At 42.5% G+C, this 20,719-nt stretch overlaps 1 protein-coding gene across 8 annotated transcripts in view; it reads left to right on the top strand.

The window, feature by feature from the left end:
- Positions 1 to 20,719, top strand: part of DPF3 (double PHD fingers 3) — a 168,790-nt gene that overhangs the window by 136,602 nt on the left and 11,469 nt on the right. The window contains exons 10-11 of one of the 8 annotated variants that reach the window (XR_008234443.1): positions 8 to 1,385; positions 7,125 to 7,728. The exons of 4 other annotated variants lie outside the window; for them this stretch is intronic. Coding sequence is in view for 1 of the 4 variants with exons in the window: in XM_052782291.1 (XP_052638251.1) it covers positions 7,125 to 7,204 (80 nt within the window). In the remaining 3 variants the exon portion in view is untranslated. Of the gene's footprint in view, positions 1 to 7; positions 1,386 to 7,124; positions 10,398 to 20,719 lie in introns of those variants that run through there. 3 more of the 8 variants (XR_008234444.1, XR_008234442.1, XM_052782291.1) reach the window with 3 other exon arrangements.

The raw sequence follows: 20,719 nt of genomic DNA on the forward strand, positions 1-20,719 counted from the left end.
ATGTCAGCTCATTTGGGAAGAGAAGGCAGGAAGGACGAAGCAGCGCCAGCACGCACTACGGAGGACTTGTTCGGTTCCACGTCAGAAAGCGACACCTCGACCTTTCATGGCTTTGACGAGGACGATGCAGAAGAGCCTCTCTCGAGCCGAGGAGGTGGCTGTGGTGGCAGCTCTCCCTCTGCAGACAAAAAGGGCGGCTGCTAAAATAACTAAAAAGACACACAAACTCTGAGCGATTTGCTGTCCTTTTTACTACTAGGATTATTACTACCTTTTTCTTTTTTTAATTTTAGGTCCTTGGGTTTTTGGGGCTTTTTGTTGTTATTTTTGTTGTTGTTTTTCCTGTGGGGTGTACACTGAAAGCACAAACATTTAAAGCTCTTGACAACTACTTGGAAGAGACAGAAGGTTTTGATTTTCCTGTTATTTTTTTCATTTTAATTTGTTTTTCTCCCACCTCCCCCCCTTCTCTTTCTCTCTGGAAACGTAAAAGGTGGATTTAATATTTTTTTTAATAGTGAGCAGAGTTGATTTTCTTGTCTTTTAATATATATATCGGCAAACCACGAAAAATACAGATGGGTTGGAGAGCAGAAAGCAAACCCAAATAGGTTTTTTTAATTATTATTATTTATATATTCTATATATTATTAGAAAAACTACTTTTTAAATAAAAATAGAAAAAAGAAAACAAAAAAGCAATGGATGTCTACTTGATAATAGAACTGTTTCTAGAGAACCACTGTGGGCGGACTCTGTCGGAGGACAAGGAAACTCTTGATGTGATGGCTTCTGCATTTTGAGATTTTGCACTTACTGTAGCATGTGGAGTTTGGCTCTTCTTGTACACCTGCTACGCTTGTCTTTAACAGCCTGAAAATACAAGCAGCACCATTGAAGACCATGACTTTGGGGAACACATTTTCATCCCTCCTTTGGACACCTTTACACTCAATAGATCTCTTCCTCCCTGCACCCCTTCATGTCTTCCTTACTCCGTTCTGCTTTTTTTTTTTTTCTTTTCCTTCACCTTTCACTTCATGGACAGCAATTTCCAAGCATAGGGGTGGAATATGAATGGCAAGTCATAGACGTCAAAGACAAAACAGATGGAGGAGCAGAATCATGGAAGAAATTATATGGAAAAATACCTCACCTATACTTTTCTTTCCATTTTTAACTTTTAATTCACAGCATTTTTTCCTGTGTCGCCCAGTTTTTTCTCTCTGTAGTGTCTTGTGAGACACTTTGTTTGCTTTTCAATAGCTTCTCTTGAAATAAACCAAAGCAATACTCATTAAAGTTCCAAGGGCAATGGAGAAGAGAGTGACTCCCTTCCCAGCGACTTTCCCAGAAAGGAGGAAACACGCAGCAGGATTTGAAAGGTATGTCCGAGCTGAAATGTCTTTCACTCAGTTGTGAAATCTCTGTGCCCTGGATTTTCAACAGACCCTTGACTGAGCTTTGTTGTAGGAGTAAGTCCCATGGATTAAATTGTGTTATGGGTATGCGCCACATTCACACCCCTGGTGAAGCTAACGGAAATCCTGTGGGAGCAGGATCCAGCCTCGTGTACAGTCAGAAGTGATTCAGAAGGAGTCAGTGTGTAGGTTACGTTTTGCTATCTTAATGCAGGCAAAAATCTCCCTGGAGTGGGGGCAAGATTAGGTTCTAAGGATATATTTTTACTGATGTGTATAATGCCAAACAGGGTGAAATGATGACCTCATTTAAATCAGAGGCAAAACAGACATTTATCTGGACAGTGTCTAATCCTTAAACTGGTGGTGTGTGGTTTTGATACCAGAATAAAAATCTCAGCCTCGCAATGAAGACTTCAGATATATATTGTTCTAATGCATGAATGAAGCCTATCCAAATGGATTCGGTTTCTCCTGTTTCTTGTGCTGGGGTAGCACAATACTGTCTGAGAGAGCTCTTTCGATGTTTTTTCCCTCCCTATAAGCCTTAAAAAAAAAAAGAGAAAGGATCCAGTCTCTAATTTTTTTATTGTTCACTTTAGACATGGAATAAGCAGTGGCCAGATTCTGCTTTTAGGTACATGGGTGTAAATCCAGAATACATGCTAACTGATGTCTAGATTACATTAATAATATGCCTTCAGAATGGTGTCAAAAAATGTTACAAAATACCTCTCTGTGTTTATCCCGTAGGATGGTGCATGCCAGAGCCATGCACGCCTGCCAGGAGAAAGCCTTATTTAAGCTTTCCCCATATTGATAATCCTTTTCTGTTACTATTCTGCTCCTGCTGGTGTATTATAATCGATCAAGTGTCAAATCAATATTTTGACCTAATGCTGTCAATGAGAAGTATACTTTAACTGATACATTAATTCCTTCCACAACCAGTCCTTTTTTCTCTGAAATAATGCAAGATAAATTTATAATATTTTGCCACTCTTCTGTATTTGCAAAAAGCTCTAAGTTCAGATGGTTTCTAGGGGTGAGGCATAGGCATACAGGCATCTGCTTTTCCAAAATCCCTGAAAGAGTTAGGACTTAGTTTGCATATCTGTATCTTTTTATATATATATGTGTGTGTGTCTGTATAGATAAATACGTATCAGAAATGTATGTACACAGACACATGCACACATATAGGTAATGCAGACATTAAAATAAAGAGCAACAGAAGTCAAGATGGAAGACACTTCCCAACCAAGAATGGGTGGAAGCAGCCCTTGTGTGAGGCACTGTGGGCTCACATGTTCCATACTGACCTTACTGTAAGCAAAGAGTAATATCAGTAAAGTCCAGTGGATTTTGTCTAAATTTATGCTAATCTAACTGAGAGCAGAATCTGGTCCAGAAGTAGAGTTGTTCCCAGTTCTGAAGAAATACCACAAACCTGAAATGTTGTAGATTTAAAAAAATGAAGTTCAAATTCATTTCTTCTGCTACTCCTGCCCTTCAATCCCTGCACTTACATTTGTGGCAGTATTACTGTATTCTCTCCCTTTAAAAAAAATTTTTTTTTCTTTCTTGTGCTACTCTGTGACATGCCTATGTGAACAACAGGGAAAATAGAAAGGGAGCAAGTATCTAGAAATATGCTAAATCCACATTAAACAAACAACATGATTTCTTGTATCCGTCTTGCATCTACTTCTTCTACCCATGTAGCAGCCATGTCACACTGATTAGAAGGGTAAGAAAAGAGTTTAAATTTTGCCCAGTGTTCCTCAAAATACAGAGTATGCTTTGACAGGGAAAGGCTCACAGGAGTAATGAAGACTTGAATTATCCAGGACTCAAAGAGAGCTCAGTTTTCATTTGACTAGCTTTTACTGCCTGAGAGGTGTAGGCTTGACACACTTGGACACTGGTGCAGGGATGGCAGCACAGAGCTCAGCATTTACTAAGCACTGTGTTTACCCAGCATCTTGCATGCTGTTGCAGCCCATCCTGAGCTCCATGCTGCTGTGCTGACTATAGCCCTCGCAGCACCTGAGCTAGCTAGCTGAAACCTACTCAGGTACATCTTTCTGAAGAACTCCACTCACTGCATCAACTGCAGAATAGGAATACTCTAAATATAATTTTTTCCAAGTGGAGTCCTTACCATTGTCTTTTGTGAACCATGCCTAACACATTCTGTGCTCTTTTGGAATACAAACAATAATCAGATCCCCATAATTCATTAAGTCTTGATTTAGTTTCACAAATGCAGTTTCTATAACAATGCATACAGTCTTAATCCTTTCGCAACCTAACCACCCATCTTTGTGACAACCGGGTAGCGCAGTACCCTCAGAAAGAAGCCACAACTGCTCACAGAGTGCATAAAAATTGCCAGCTGACATTTATTACAGATAGCATAGAAAAATATCCATCACTGTTATTTATACCATTTAAGTGTATATGGACAATCACTGGTTCAATCTAGTCCTGAGAGAGGAAGGAAGGTAAAATAAATTCATCATTATGGAGAGCAGAGTAGTCCTCGGGTTCCTCAAGATGTCTTATTAGACTGAGATAGCCAACATGAGTTTAGTCCAGCAGGCTGAGCAGTGTGGTGACTGACGGTAAGAAGGCATCGATCATAGGGAGGAAATTAAGATGTAGAGATGGAAGCCAAAAGAGTACTTGTTTAAGCTAGGTTGTAAAGTAGTGTTAACAGTGAATATTGAATGGAGTGTTGGTATGGAAATGAAATACTCTCAGGGCAGGTACTTCTGGAGTGAAGGCTGGGAACAGGGAAGGAAGTTTGGTAGCTCATAAGTTAAAGATGAAAGCAAAGCAAAGGGACTGCTACGTGAGACCCTCTCAGATGGACAACGAGAAGATGACAATGCTAATGAGGCAGAAAATATATAGGAGGAGATTTCATAAGTGCAATAATGAAAAAAGAGGAGCCTGACACTGGCATAACCAGGTCAGAAATGAGGGAACTGCACAGTGTCAGTTGTATCTTCAAAGACGCATAAGTCCCAAACCAAACTAGGAAGGCATAAAGAGAGTTTTCAATGTGAATTCCGGATTGTACCTAAAAAATACAGTCATCTTCAAAATCAGAAAGTAATGTGATGCTCTGTATTCCCCAGTGATTTCAGCAGTTCAATGAGACCTCCTGTTCTGAGCTTCATAAGAAGATCTTTGAAGGCACAGTCCTTCAACTAATCACAAGCCTGGCTCTTCCAGTCCTCTTCCAAAGACATCCTTCTTATTAGAGGAAGGTTAGCTCAAGGCTGTCCAAAGATTCTCCTGAACCATATGCTCCCACACAAACCATGTACCGAAATAAGACAGCTCCAATGTGAAATGTGAATAAAGGGATGTTTCATTTCAGACCCTAAATTCAGACATGTTTAATCATGGGAGCGGTCTCCTCAGGCACCTTTCTACTTCTCCATACTAAAGGATCTTAGAAAAGGCATATAATTTCCTGAGCCATCATCTGCAAACTCTGATTCACAAATGGGAGCAGGAGAAATAAGGAAGTGACGTGCTGCTTGAGCAGCTGATTAGGGGGAAGAAAGGCTATGTAGAGTGTGCACTGATCCTTAGCATATCCCCTTTTGTGGCACTTCATTAGCTGACATTTTAGCAAGGGCAGACGTCTGCTCTTGCATGAAAACAATATAAAATTTTAAGCGTGATAATAAATATTGAGAAAATTTTAAGAAAATACAGGATACCGGCATAACAGTTAAAAAGTAAAAGGAGATCGTGAGGCATATGGCAGAACAGGGATGGAACTGAAATCTGATTTGCTTCACTTTGCATCTCTTCCCTCCACCTGGGTGCCCCCCCTGTTTTGTGGGTTGGATATTTATTTATTGTATATGTAATAGTGCTTGGAATAACATTGTACATATGTTGTAAGGTCATAAATGATAAGGCTAGGCTGCTGAAACAAGGTCTAGAGAGAACTTTGCCACTGGCTTCAGAAGGATTAGCACTGGGCTTCCTTAGCCATTGCTTTTATTGAATGAAACCTCACTGTTAATACGCTTGCTAGTATGGTGTAGACAAGCTCCGAAATGGCCATTTGTTTCAGCAGAATGTGTTATTAGAATCCCCTCCCCGCATTGTTTTGCCTTTGAGCTTTTACATTAGTTATTCATTTTGAGTTCCAGTTTGCCATTTTACAGACCTCAGCTTAGGCTCTTGATTGAAGACAGAGATTCAGTTTGCTGCCTGCTGATGCATGGAGCAAATGAGAACTGCACCCAGAGAGTCACTGAGTCCAGACTGTGCCGGGGCACCACTGCGTTCTCTCCTGCCTGCTTTGCCTTTCTTTGGTTAATTCTTGCAATGATATTTTGAGATGGGCCCTAAAATTATAATTCAAATACCATCAAACTATGGAGCTTTCAAAGCCTGGCTCCTCATGCAATCTGACTCTTCCCCATGGCAAGCGGTTTTACTGAATCAGTTCCTCAAGCAAACATTGTATTGACCCCACTGGGAGTCATCTTATTATAAAAACTGCAAAATCTGCCCAGTGTGTTTTGTGCTGCAACATATGTAGATGTTTCTAATAAACACCCATTTTTTATTCTCCGTGATTTTTTTGTATTTATATAAAATTTGTAGCTATGAGTATATGTAAAGAATGAGGCACATGCATGTGTTCGTGCTGGCATGGGGTTGTTTTGACAAACCCTCACAGTGCAGGAATGTAGCCAGGCTGAATTTTTGCTGACTGAGCCATTACAATAAACCCTACCAACCTTTGTTCTCTTTGCCAGATATCTACCAGGGTTGGAAAAAACCCAACCTGTATAAATACCATAGAATACTGAAATTGGGTCGGAACTATTTTCATGTCCCTGTCTGTATTTCCATGAGTGCTAAGTTGCCAATTTCAGAGAAGACAAGTTGTAATAACATTTAGAAAAAAAAGCCAGCTCTTGTGATTTCAAGTTCTGATAGCCCTCTTAAGGGGATGCCGCCAGTTCATATCTTTGAGTTATTCTTTTGGTCGCTGGCAGCTCCTAAGATTTGGGACCTTTGTGTCATCCAGAACTGCTATGAGAGGTATATGGAAGACAGGGAGGAAGGCACTTGTATTTTGTGGAAATAAAGAGATTATTTTATTGGCTATCCAACACCACTCAGGAGCTTAGCAGTATGTAACTGAGTCAATTCATGGATTAACTGCAATGCAAAATGCAGTCTTTCACTTATTTCCAGAAGTTATGACATCGCTGTCACCCAATGTGTATCGTTCAGACTTCTAAAAATGTCTTTTGTGCAGTGCTGCATACACTTGTGGCTCTGTACAAATAATTAGTAATATAGCAAGGTAATCAGAACAGAATTTCATAAGCAAAGGTCTTAACCTCTAGTGAAGAGACAGCTTCTAAGCTGAATGATGAAAGTTATTTAATGTTGTTCACAGTAAGAAAGATTGACAGCATTTAGTGCCTTTCTTTTGGATATGCTCCTTCATATCCTATTTGTTTGCTTTGTATTCACTTATGGCTCCCACGGTCAGTTGAAACTGAGTATCTCAAGCTATATTTTCAAAGCACTAGAATGCAAGCAGTGTTGGAAGGTTGGGTTGTGTTGCTTCTGTTTTTTTTTCTGAACACTTGCTTTTGTTGTCTGTTTGAGTTTGTTTAGTTTTACTTTGTATTGCCTTTCCCTCTGCAGTCAGCCCTGCCCTCATGGACTCCAGCATCCTTCAAGCAAGACATTTCAGAAAAAGGCCGAGAGAAGCCAGGATGCTTTGATACTTCTCCTCTCCTTGCCCTGACCCTTCCGTACCCGAGTTTCATCTGGCACAGGAGCCTGGACTGTGGGAAGTTGGCTGCCAACTGTTGAGAGAAGTTCTGGGGATGCCCTAAGCTGGTGCAATACAAAGAAGTTTTTTAAAGTCTTGATTTCACTTTCTTTTAAGCGTGTGTATAAAGCCAGGTCAAACTGGAATTGATCTACAGTAGAACTGACTGAAAAACAAACAAACTGAAAAAAGACTTAACTATTTTATTTATTTCGATATTTAAGAGAGAAAAGAAGTGCTGAAGTTGCACAGTATTTTTGTTTGAAATACATTTTACTTCAAATTTTAAATGCAATTTTGTGAAGACATGAAATTTTAAAAAGCACTTAATGTAAAATAAAGACTGAATATTTACTTTAAGGAAAAAACTTTTTTTAAATAATGAAAATAAAGATCAACTCTGCTCTCTCTCTTACTTTAAAGAAGCCATTCATACATGTGCTGGGTATCTTTGTTTTTTGCAAATTGGATGTGGTAAGTGAAGATTGTTCTGGTTTACTTTCTCCTTAATAATATTATCCTGTTAGATGCTTAAAACTTACTTTGCTCTACTGTGTTAGGCACAAATCTGAACAAAACCTGTTGAAATAGCAAAGACCAGGCTCAGCAGCTGGATTTTTTGTTACCAGATTTTGTGTCCAAGTCAAAGGACTGTCTTCTCCCAGTAGGATTGATGTGTCTCTTCTGCACAGTAAAAGAGGTTTGCTCTTGAGCAACTCTGTGAAATACTTCTCTGAAAGAGGGGTTTAAAAAAGGAAAACAACTCTGTTAATTTTAGTATTATTTTTTGCTTTGGTAATTCCACAGCTGATTGTGAGTTGGTTGTAAGGGAAGTATCTAAATGTTCAAGTGCTTGTGGCATGGAGCTTCCTGTTGGAGTCAAGGATGATGCCATGTGTAGAAACCTTGTGTACTTCAGCCCTTTCTTAAGTGGTAGTGGACTTTGAAAAGTGTACAGGTGCACCCGCATGTCAGCAATAAGCAACGGGGGTTACTCAGCAGGAGAAGAATGTGAGTTCCTGCAGCTGCAATCCTAAATTGTCCTGTGAGGCAGCGGTGAGGGACATTCACATCCTGAATTCTAAGCTGTTAGCCATCTTCTCAGTGAAATAAGGTGTTCTGCTTCATACAAGCACTGGAGGATTTTGTTGGCTGCCAAATCTGCTCACAGTGGATAGTGGAGGACTGTTCGCTGTCATGTGTGGTGCAGTCTAGTAAGGATGCAGGGTAGCCTTGTGTCCTAGGAGAATGGTATTGGACTTGGCTCTGACATTAGCTTTTCCTCTGTAGCAGGGGTGCCAGATGTACCTATTGGTATAGACCCAGGGTATAGATAGAGAAAGTGGGTTTGTTAATATGGCTTATGTTTGCTTTTGGAGTGAAAAAGGCTATGTCTACAAAAAATACATCCTGACTAGGTGAAGCTGCCAGAGAGCCTGATTCTGAATTGTGTTTCTTGCACACCTAAAACTCAAAGTTACCTCATTGAGAGGTTTCCATGTGTCAGCAGCAGCAGATTTTGTCCTCTTCTCCCTTCCCCTTCTCCTGCTCCTTCCCAGATTAACACATAGGACCAAAAATAACTGTGTAAGATGTCTGGTAGACCTGAGTCCTGCTCCCACTAAGTTAAATGACAAAATTTATGTCCTAATTGGGCTCTTTAGCAGGATGGTTTTGTTTTGTTCATTTTGTTAGTTTCTAAACTTGCAGTGGTGAACTGCCTTTAGAGAAAAAAAGAAATCAAATTTTATTTCATCAAAATATAACAAGACGCACAACTGTAATGAAGATTTGCAAACTGTAGGGTCTGTGTTCAGTTTCTGTAATATTCCTTCCAAATAAAAGTTCTGCTTCCAACGTCCCTACTGTATATTCCTCTGTAAATATTACTTTATCAGACCAATACCAGAAGGTCTTTTTTAGTGCAAATAATCTTCTTTTAAAAAGACATTGTTGAATAACATACTTGTACATATACTTTTCTAAGCTCTCCATTGTTTATAATACTCTCTCTGAAGCTTAAAATAAAACTTCCTCCTCTATTGATTTGTTTCCCTTTTCCATTTTGTAAATTATGACTTTTGTCCCTGGATTTTGTTTTGTATTTCTTAATGAAGCATGACGTTAACGAAGAATTCTCTTCCTTTTTCTCTTTTGCTTTCTCTTCTCCATTCATTGGACTGCAGAAACTGGTCCTGTTGCTTGCTCTAGTGAAGGTAGGCAGGAAATAAAATACTGCTTTTGTGTAGGACTCATTTTAAGAGTGTTTCCTATCATTTGGTGATAATAGAGGATCTTCCTAAATGTGTTTGTATTTTAATAACCTTGTCCACTAGATTAATAGAGTTGCATTAAATTAATTTAGATTCAAAGGTGGAGTCTAAATTATATGAGAGCTTTTTGTATAGATTTTAGTGGCATTGCTTTAAGCAGCCCTGACCCTACCTATGCCATTTCTAATCCAGTCACTGGAGTAACTGAAAACTGTTGTTCCCTTTGCTGCATTTCACAGTGCAGGCATGAACCCTCCCTTTCCCTTTAGACACATTAGATTAGTAGCATGGTTGTATAGGATGGAAAGAGAAAGAGGAAATACTGTTTCAGATTAGATGCCATCTTTTTAAGAAACTCTGTATGTCCTCTTCCCTAATAGGCCTGCTGTCATTTTTATGAAGCTCTGTTGCCTTTCCTCTACCTTCCCATCAATTTCTCTGCTACCAGTAGAGGCTATAGATGGCCCTTTTTACTTTGGCAGCTGCTTGCAAAAATAGCAGCTGAGGTGTAGTTTTTAAAAGACCCTCTGGCGTGGGTACAGATCCTTTAGAGTAGTGAACAGCACCCCCCACCCCCCAGCAGTTAAATAGCAAATAAGTCCGAAAGAACACGTCAGAAATGAATCCAGTCAGGCAATATAGGAATTGTACAGAATTGTACAGATGGGCCTCTACCTGCCTCATTTTTAACAGTTGTGTGTGACAGAATGTGTGTCTTTGCAGCAGAGAATTAACTATTCTTGGTCTTCTTTTATAGCCTTTCTCTATAAAGTTTTATTTTTCACATGTGTAATTTTAATTTCTATTAGTGTTTTGTTTCTTCACTCCTTCTTCAGGTGAATATGACTTGAAAACTTCACTGTGCAAGGCCTTTGGCCGACTCATTGGAGGAAGGAGGAAACCAACAGGCAGTTTCAGCTACCTTTGCTGTCCTCAGTCACTGTGGCTCTTGGGAACCTGTTTGGGATCTGATAGAGCAGCTCATGGATTCCTTAGTGGGTTGTCCTCAGCTGTTCTGTGGCTAAAAAGGTCTTTCCTTCCTTTTCACCTGTTGGGCACTGGGGACCAGAGGCAGCTGAAAAGGTGGGGTAAGGTACTAACCGTATTTCTGAGCCGTGCTGAGAAGGTAGCTATGATGCTCTCCTTAGAGCACATACTGGGCGATAGGGTTGCTGGTTTTAAAGCCCCTCTTAGCAACTTCCAATTTCCTTTCTGCAATTTGCTTTCAGATATTCTTACAGTAATCTGAGTCGCAGGCCTACAAAACTACTTTTCCATAGGGATTTCACAGGGGGCAAGTAATCTTTTCCTGCCCCAAAGCAGAGAGGAGGGAGGGTATGTGATGACAGATCCTGAGCCCCCGGCCATTGCTGCTTTTGTTGTTCTCCTAGCTCCTCTTGAGCTTTCTGCTGTGCTGTGCATAGGACAGAGAGACCCAGACGGAGGTTGGACTGAGGGCAAAGCTGAATGCTGACAAATCAAAGAAAGGAAAGTTGAAGAAAGGAAGGAAGGAAACTGCTTGTGGCATCAGTGCACTTTTCTTGTTCAATAGGTCATCTCCCATTCTAACTCAGTTGTCATTTTCATTGTCCCCAGTGTGATGGATGCAGAGAGCAGAGCTAGACATTTCTGCTAAGGTAACCGGGAGTGAAAGTGTACATTGAAATTGGCCTTTATGGATGTCTGTCAGCACCCTGTTTAGATGAATGGGATCCTTCCCACCACAGCAGAGCTATTGTTACAGGCTGTCAGACTCCAGAGAACAACTCTGTGTAAGTCTTATTACTTTGAACATTTTTTTCCTTTTTTTTTTTTTTTTTTTAAGCCACAGGCCTGGAAATAGAAATGTTCTAAAGGAAAGTTTTAATTTTGCAGAAATTATCTGAACAGAAAAAAATACCACTGTTCCCTAAGCCCCAGAGAAGATTTACCTTGGCATGCTGGCTAGGGAGGTATCTTATTTACCTGTCTGGAGAAGGGTTCTCACTGGTGAGAGTCAGACATGGCAGGAGGAGGGAGTAAAAATGTCTGCCAGCATTGCAGCAGCTAACGGGTGCCCCCAAAGCCAGGTTTCCCTGGACTGAGGCTGAGCTGAAGGCTGGCAAAGCTGGGGGCTGGAATCCTGAGTTCTCTGGGTGGGCTGAAAATGGCATTGGCTTCTTTACTTTGACCTGAATTAGAATGTTGCACTGGTTTAAGATTTATTCAAAACTTTTGTCTGGAATCAGGAAAAAAAATCTGGTTAAATTCACATCTTGGAGCTGTGAGCTCTACTTGTAATCAGATCCATCAGCCTACAGATGATAAAAAAACCCCATAACCCTTTCTCTCTAAACCCAAGCTTTTAATGCTCATTAGCAATGACATAAAGTTCTCTGTACCCCACCCCATCCCTAGTGTTGAAGATGGCTGAGCAGGACCTCAACTACATAAAGCATACGTAGCAGAGCACATAAGCAGTGACTACTCCCCTTAGCTTTGGCTGGGCTTGTCCAAGTTGTGGCTTGATGTGTTTAAGATTTCCATTATCCCTTGGAAATTATTGTAAAATTTTATTTCCTTTGCTGCACCAAAGCTGGACATTTGCCACAGTTTAGTCCTATCTTTGATTTTAGTGACTTAAGATAAGAGCCATCCATCTGTGCCATCTTAATTTCACCAGTATATTTTTTAAGACCTGACTGCATTTTTTGCTGTGTCAACAAATGCTCTTGCTGTGTGCGTTAGAAACTTATATCATGTCATCTGTTATTTGATGACATTTTGTCCTTGCAGCCTGTAATCCTTCATGATTCCATGGTGTGTGCACCATGATGGGACAAGGATGGCATTTACCTTTAAAAAAGCACAGATTTCTGGAGCACAGTGTTGTGGCTAATATTGCCATCCAGGATATACTTAGCAACAGTTTTGTTTTAATGTTGTCTAAGATAGCTGTGGTAGCTCTGAATGGCTTACAAATCAACTATGGCACTGGTATGGAAAAGTCAATACACTTTGAACTTTGAAGCTGGGTGGTGGGCTGAAGCTCTTGGAACTACTGCTGCCTGCCTACTCTGGGGAGCTTGCAGAGGGATATTCCTTCTCTGGGATCCCAGCTGATGCATGGTACCTCTTGAAAAGGAACAGACATAGTCTCCTTTCAGTGTCTTATGCTGAGTGCTTTTTTTTCAGAGTGGAGTTTAATTTCTCAGTGCTGTTCGTCTTCCATAACCAATTCTCAGTAAGACCTTCTAGTTTATCTCTAGGTTTGCACAGGTGTTAAAAGTAATTTTTTGCTTGGACTGAAGCCCCTTCTCATTATGTTTCTTCAGTCTTCGCTGTTAGTGTCCTGGTGTTGGTGGCTTCATTGTGGACTGCAGGAAGAGAATGAATGTGACCAAATCTTTCAGATACAGCCTTCTTTTTTGAAAGAGATTGGAGATTTTAAAAGATGTTGGAGAGAGCTTTGTCAAGCGTTGCTGAAGACTTAGCTTACTAATTTGGATTTCTTTCATTAGCCAACAGCCATTAACTTCTTCATATGATGATTTCAGGAGTCAGTATTGAGGCCAGCTCTCCAAGGTGAGAGGAAGTCATTGGATGGGAAATAGATGAAAGCTGTGCTGTCACTTGAGGGGGATTTTCATTTTAGTGTCGGATAGCCAGTGAGACATAGCTTTCAAGTTCATGTAGCACTTTGTATGGTGGAGTTTACATGGGGTGGTTTTAAGCCTACGTTTGAGAAATTAATTTTTCCCTGTTGGTGCAAATCATAGTTGCTTCGCATCAGTGGTCTGCTGGGATTGGCTTAAATGTGTTAACGCTAAAGTCTTTCCAGCCCTTTCCTCAGGCTCAACAACTTGTTTTATGGTGCAGTGGATTCTGCAGCTGGATCTTGGCTAAGAAGTCTCATCCATTGCTGGGATATCTGGGCTTGGGCTTCTTAAAGAACAGGTCCCAGCTCTTCTCAGGTCTTTCTACACCGACTGTATCTCTGAATGTGTCCATCAGCCTGGAGGCTTAGGATAGTTTTAACTATCCACAAACTCTCTCTAGGTTGAATTCAGATTGCTGTTGTACTCTTCGGACATCCAGACGGTCCAGAGCCATGTATACCTTCACCTGGAGAAGACAACCTTCCCTGGGTTAAGGAGCTTCATTTCGCTTGCAAGGCCAGGTCAGCCTCTTCATTAATTAGCTCTCCAAGACTTCTTCCTCACTTCCATTAAGGGTGAGATTTTACAAGTACTTAGCGATCTGAAAGAAAAAAATGGAGAAGAATATCCTAAGGTCATCTGCACCTATTAGATTCCTCTGTGACTGTTTACATATTTACGGGTCTGGCATTATGTGAAGAAGAACTAGTCCCCATTAGGCTCAGCGCAGCTGTCATTGAGAATTGCCAAACACCTCATGGGTGATGGGGTCCCGCCTCACAGTGAACATCGCAGGTGATGAACACCCTCAACAACTGTTAAAGGTGAGAGGATTTGGGGCGCCCAGAACCTGGTCAGACCAGCCTGTAGGAGAGGACTTCCCAACCTCTTTGCCATTAACAGAACCACTGAGCAACAGTCCTGCTAGCCAATGTAGCAGCCAGCTAAGAGCAGTGTCACAAGACTCACAGATCCCCGTAGTACCATGGCAGATCATTTTCTGGCATTAAATATGATAATATTCTACTTTTGTATGGGCTCTGTTAAGCAATTCCTCTGGTGCTGAACAGTAGCAGGACTAGTGAACTGTTTAATGAGGGACATTTGTGTCCACTGCCACGGAACTAGCTAATTTCTTGTTTAATCTGATGTGATATTTAGCTGCTATGAAGTACTGGTTGTGTAAGTTAAAGCAATGCTACTCACTTGTTACAGGTTAAAGAATGGCCTGCTCTTAGACTTAGCTAATCTGGGGTGGAAGGTCTGGTGAGCTCTGAGAAAACAGATCATGGATTTTAATCTGGTGTTTTTGCAGTGAAAAACAAACAAAAAAATCCTACTGTTTTGGTGTTTCTGGCAGCATTTTGTTGGACAGTTACTCAAAAAGGCTGTTGAAATAACTGAACTGAAAAATACTATGGAGAGGAAAAAAGATTTTGGTTTGATTTGAAACGAAACGTGTTCTCTTTTTCTCAATGAAATGACCCTTTCCCACTGCCAAGTGTGCGCAGGCTTGAATGAAACATTTCATTTGTGAGTATTTTTTCCCTCTCTTAGAAACAATTCCATCGAGCTCACTTTTGAAGCAAGGTGCTGCTCCAAAATGAAAGTCCGACTTCTTGTTCATGAAACACTGGCACAAAATGTCTCACCCTTTCTGAAAAATCAGTTTCTCCCTTTGCTGCCTCTTAACCCTTTCTCCTCTCTCGCTTGCTTTTGACTGAAACTACTTCATTCAAATTCACTCCTTCACTCAGATGTTTAGATCACCCTGAAATTGCATTTTTTAGAGAGTAAGCTGAGACATTTCACTCCCCCCTACCGAGTGTGTACTGATGCTCTGCAGGGTGCAGTTATAGCTCTTACTTCCCTCTAGATATTGATGTTGCTGGGACTTTGATAGGGAAATGAAAACTGTTTGCCTTATTGATGAAATCTCGATTGGCGCTTAGAAATTCCCGACCAAACAGGGGGTTTAACTAAAGGAGAAAGGAAAAAATCAGTAGACGATGGGATTTTTACAGCTTCTGGCACTGCATTACAAACAATGGAGAGTGTGCATGGAGAACACTGCCTATTCGGCAACTGAAAGGGTTTTTTTAAATCAACGAGGTACTGAAGTAACTTGCTCCAAATTGGTTTTGTTTGTGTTGAGTGAGGCAGTTCTACTTATGTCTGAATATACAATCACATTAGCAACAGTCTAAATTACGCTTGTGTGGGAAAGTCAGACCTCTTGCATTTACAGTGTGTTCGCATCCGTTACCAACAATTTACCCATCACGTGCTGAATTTCTTTACCTGGATGATACGTGGTTACCTCATGTAACAGCAGTGAGGTCACTGCCTATGCAATGGCATGGTGTCTTCTGCATAGTTAAGTTTATTTAATATTAAAATGATGACATTTAAATAATTTCTCTGGAGTTTGCCATTTGATTCGAAATTTCTGGAATGGTGCTGGCAGGGAATTAGTCTAGAGTCGTTTCTTAATCTTTCTAGAAAGAAAGTTTGTCCATAGATCAGTAATACTCTCTCCTTTTCCCCTTTCCTGTCCCCTGATTCATCAGTGTAAACCCAGCCTACCCCATTTTCAATCAAGTTACTTTTATGGGATGGCTGTTTCGTAGCCCGTGGGTGAAATCTCTTCTGAAGTTCTCCCCGCAGCCCTCGGTGCTTGAGGAGGACCGCAGCAATGCAGAGGGGTTGTCTTGATGCTCTCTGAACTGACTGGGTGAACATGGCCTGTTTTTAGTGAAGAGGTGCTCACACCATGAAGCATTGCCTCCATCGTGCTCTCCCACGTAATCCCAGCGGAGAAGCCCCGGTCAGAGTGCCCCGGGAAACGACTCGTCCTGTCCACTGCTGCCACCAGCTCGGGTTAGACACACTTTGTCGGGTCAGCGTGAAAATGCTGGAGCTGCTCTTTTCGAGCACTACCTTGATAACATGGGTATGCTGGGCAGCGCTGGTCGTCCCTGCAGGTGTGCTGCTGTCTGTCTGTCTGTGTTAGCGGGGCTGTTTAACACCAGGAGCATTGGGGAAAGACCGGGTATTTGGACAGCAGATGTGGGTTCAGGCATGTAGCAGAGTCCTTGCTCAGGTTAAAGGGTGGGGAAGAGGGGCAGAGCTGATATCTTGTTTTGTGTGTGTGTGGGGGGGTTAACAAAGGTAACGCTCTCGTGGAAGGCTATTCAGGCTGCCGTTTCCCTAGCGTTTAAAATACCACCCCACTCCTCTCATTAGAGCTGGGGATTTTGGCTCTCCCAGGGGGGAGGAGATGTTCTAAATGGACTGCCAGGGAGGTGGATTTAATGCACTAGGAAGAACTGGCTTCACAAGTTAAAAAGCAAAACAAAACCCAATCCTCCATTCCTATTTTTAGTGTTTATGACCAAGTATTTTTGCTTGGTTGCTCATTTTGAAAGGGTTTAGTGAGCCTGCCAGTTGATTGAAAGCTCTGTGGTGTGTGAGCTGGCCTGGCTGGGGAGCCTGCAGTGCATAGCGACGAGGTCGGAGCCGCGCCGGAGGTTTTTTTCCACTGCAGTTTGTTGAAGGGTAACGAAAATGTCCCCCGGGCAAAGGGGATGCTGGCTTTCCAGGTTGTGGTGATTCATCTTGTCTGGATAAGCAGTCTTCCTCCCACTCCTGCATTTTCATCTTCATCTACCTCACCCCTACTTCACCGTGCAACCAAATGCAAAACCTGCCCCGCATTGTGTGGGCGGTATTGCTGGGGGGGGCTCACACAGCCAGCCCCTGTGAGGTGTACCTGCTGGGCAGCATTAGCATTTGGTGCCCATCCTCCTGACCAGTTCGCACTCTATAAATGCGTTTATTCTCGTTATTGGGAGCTATGTCCCTGGCATATGGAGTCTGTGCGGTGCCTGCAGGCAGGTTTCCTTCCTGTTGGTGTTGGTAAGCAGCCCAAGTGCCTCCTGGCAATTAGCAGATCGTTACCCATAATGCGGCGCGCAGCGATGCAGCCTGGTGGGTTTTCTGGAGGTCACTCTGACCTAATTCACCCCCAGGAATTGTACAACGCTGGCATGACTTACCAGTGCATTAACAAGCTGATGCTTCAGTACGAGGTTATTTGAGTGCTTCCACACTGTTTTTCTTAGGCAAGAAATAGCCATTTTGTCTAGCGGCCAACAGTGGCTAATGGGGGCCGGTCTGGAAGAGGAGGGAGCAGGGCGCTAGCTGGTTTTGAGATGGAACACCGTGGGCGTGTGGCATTTCCTTTGGCTTTAAGGTTGGGGGCCACTTCTGATCCCCCGGGTTGCAAATGTGCAGAGCCCCCTTTGCTGCCTTACCTCTGTGTTATCACAGCATCTTTGCAGTGAACTGAGCAGCGTGTCAGGCGTGTGCCTGAATCCCCACTGCTCGGCCTCGGAGGGGAAGACAGAGGAGCAGGGCTCTGCCCCAGATATGCCCCAGATCTGCCGCAGTCCAAACCCCCAGACAATATGAAATGGAGGCGCAGATTTCAGCCCATCCCAGGCAGTTTTGGAGGGGCAGACATGCCTGGCCAGAGGGGCACCCCCACGCAGCAGCGGGCACCCCGGCAGGGCTCGACCTCCCTCTGTCAAACCTGAGCCCAGTGCAGAGGGCCTGGCTGCAGCATCACCAGCCCAAATCAGGGTGTTCTCCCACGGCGGTGATTTGTGTATGCCAAAGTTAATTGTCAGCAGTTTTTAGAGGCTTTTAAAACCTGTAACTTCTGTTTTTCATTTCTCCCTGCTAAGACATGTATGGCTGGACTGTGCATGCTGAGGAAGGGGGGCTACACCTGGAAAGGCACACACAAACCTATTGCAGTAAAACTGTTTTAAAACATTTCTCAAGTAGTTTTCCTGTAAGACTTGTGGCATCTGCTACCAAGAGGATGGTGTGCGGGGAGAGAGCGATTTGACTGACAAATCATTAGGATGCCCAGAATAACTCGCTCCTCGCTTCTGTCTTTGTGTGCTCTGGAGGTCACCCCCGAATCCCACCCAGCTCCTCCCGCTGCCCCATGCCAGACAGTTACTCTGCCTTGTCTGCAGCTAAACTCTCTGGGTGCACCTGAGTCTGTGTATGCACAAATCCTTCATTTTGTTTATGCATGTGAGCAGCCTTTGAGCCAAGCTTTGCTCTTTGACGTACCCTCTGTAGCCCAGGCTCTTTGTCCTAGCTGATGCTTTTGATGCTTAAAAACGTTTCAGAGGAAATTATGCAGCAGTGTAGAGTCAAAGCTGGGAGCGAGTTGAGCTGGTGGGTGGACTTTCCTCAGGCAACAAAATTTTCTGGGGAGTGCCTTGAGATGAAGGGTGTTTCGGTAGGAGCTTACCCCCCCACCCCGTGCCCTTTGGTGTTTGCCTGGCTAAAGCAAAAGCAGCGTAGTGCAGGAGAGCGAGCTGCAAGTGCCACCTTCCACACACCACCATTTTATAACTTCCTTGAGATCTCTGGTGTTAATTGCTTTCAAACACAGGTCTGTCCTGCTTTCAGTTCCCATTGACTCTAATTACACCTGCCTAACTGCAACTGGGACTGAACCACTATCTTTTGTACAGGGGTTTTATTTGTCCCTTGGGTGAGCAATTAAAGTGGGCTCTCTTCTACCGGTGCCGAATATTCGAGCAATTGCTTGTAATTTATGTCTCTTTTTACACTGGAACTGGCTGTACGGAGAAGCAAACCACCACCTCCGGAGTGCAGCTGGCTGCCAGTCCCGGGTGCTAATGCAGCAGAGTGCCCCTTCCCTTTCTGCGGGCTCAGTTTAAGCTCTGTCTGTGCTGGCCAGAATGACTATAGGGCCAGGAAATTAAATAATAGGAACTATAAGCTCTTCTACAGCTGAACGGCTCCAGAGGTCCATCAATTATTGAAGGTGTTAATTCTTCCACAATCGCTGGCACATTGTGACATATTAGATTAGAGGAAAGTTGGTCTCTGACCAAATCAGACTGACCAGCCTATCCACTGAAGCCCCCCACGTCCTTTCGGACTCACTTCTGTAGCAGAGTTGGAGGCGCTGGAACACAGTGCCTTGGACACTGGGAGAACCAGCCAGGTTTTCTCATTTCCATCAGGACGTAGAAATTTACGGTGGTAATATTTCCTCTCCTCCTCTTCTGTCTAATAGTAATAAAACGCAATGGTGCCTACAAGTGAGACTTCCTTTTTTGTTTGTTTGTTTGTTTTTCTTAAGAAGCTGAATTCAGCAGGGCTCTGTGCCGAAGGGGGTGAGACAAGAGCTCTTCACCTGCAGCCTCTGACACCCACCCCTACCCTGGCTGCCAGGAAAGCTGTTATATTTAATGAAATACTCCTGCTTCGCTGTATCACAGAGGTACTATGGCAGGTGGTGCTTTGGATCTTTGCCCCACAAACACTTTTGAAGACTTCTGTTTATGAGTACCTCCATTTGAGCATGCAGGCATACGTCCTGCATCATAACACCTTGATGTTGCAAGATGGGAAAGGCCAGGAAAATGCCAAGAGCTCCCCACCCTAATGCCTTAGTAATGTTTGATCTTTTTCTGAGAGTTGCAGCTCCTTGAGCCCTGGGATTCTGGCAGAGCCAAGCCTTTCAGTGTGCTTGGATGGTTTGGGTTTTTAAAGGCCCTTTCTAATCCATCTGTTGTTGACGCTACATATCTGTAAGCATGTCTTTTTAGACAGACAAATGAAGGCTAAATTTTTATATCATAACCATAAAATCATATCCCTTATTAGACTTACAAGTTACTTTTCCCTTCTTTTGTATGAATAACAGTAATAATTCTGTCTAACGATGGCAGTAGTCACAGCAATCCTTATTCAATCTTAGCGGGAGGAAATTTTGCAGTTTCTTTGCATGTAAAACTTCCATTATTTGGATGGGGTTCCTGTGACATAGGTCATTATATCTGTAATATGTATTTATAGTTGTTTAAAGACCTGAATAGTTTATGGAATAAATTCTGATGCGATATAGCCAGGAGCCCTGTGGGTTTTCATTATGCTATTGATTAAAAAGCCCACCACTATGCAGTGAAGATAAGGGAAAGAATTGGAAACTGGGTGAAAATTCCTTTTACTCTGTATAAATAATTTCACATTTGTTTTAAAAAAGGAGTCTTTGCTTATTTTTTTTCTCAAGATAATCTCTGCCTTTGTTTGAAAAAGGTTATTGATTGGATTGTTAACTTAAATAGTCTGTGGCGGGTGTGACAGAGCACATGGCTGCAATTAATCTTGCAATGCAGAATCCATTATTGAAGAAGCACTAATGAGCCATTCCAAGGCCTTCACTGGTCACAGAGCGCCTGGGAGCAGCAGATTGCTCCTGCCCTTTAATGTCAGTTTTGGTCTTTAGTGTTATACAGCCAGTGTAAGCAGAAGAGATTTTTAGATTTTTTTTTTTTTTAGGATATTTATGTTTAAATTCTCCTTACCGCCAGCCTGCAATTGCACAGGGTGTGGGAGACAAGAAATGGTCTCTGAATGTGATCGCTCCCCACTCCTCCGACCAGATGTCTGGTGGACATAGTATACAATTAAAGCCAGTGGCATGTGAAACACGGG

Source organism: Harpia harpyja, chromosome 3 (assembly GCF_026419915.1).
Source record: "Harpia harpyja isolate bHarHar1 chromosome 3, bHarHar1 primary haplotype, whole genome shotgun sequence".
In the NCBI taxonomy this organism is placed as follows: Eukaryota; Metazoa; Chordata; class Aves; order Accipitriformes; family Accipitridae; genus Harpia; species Harpia harpyja.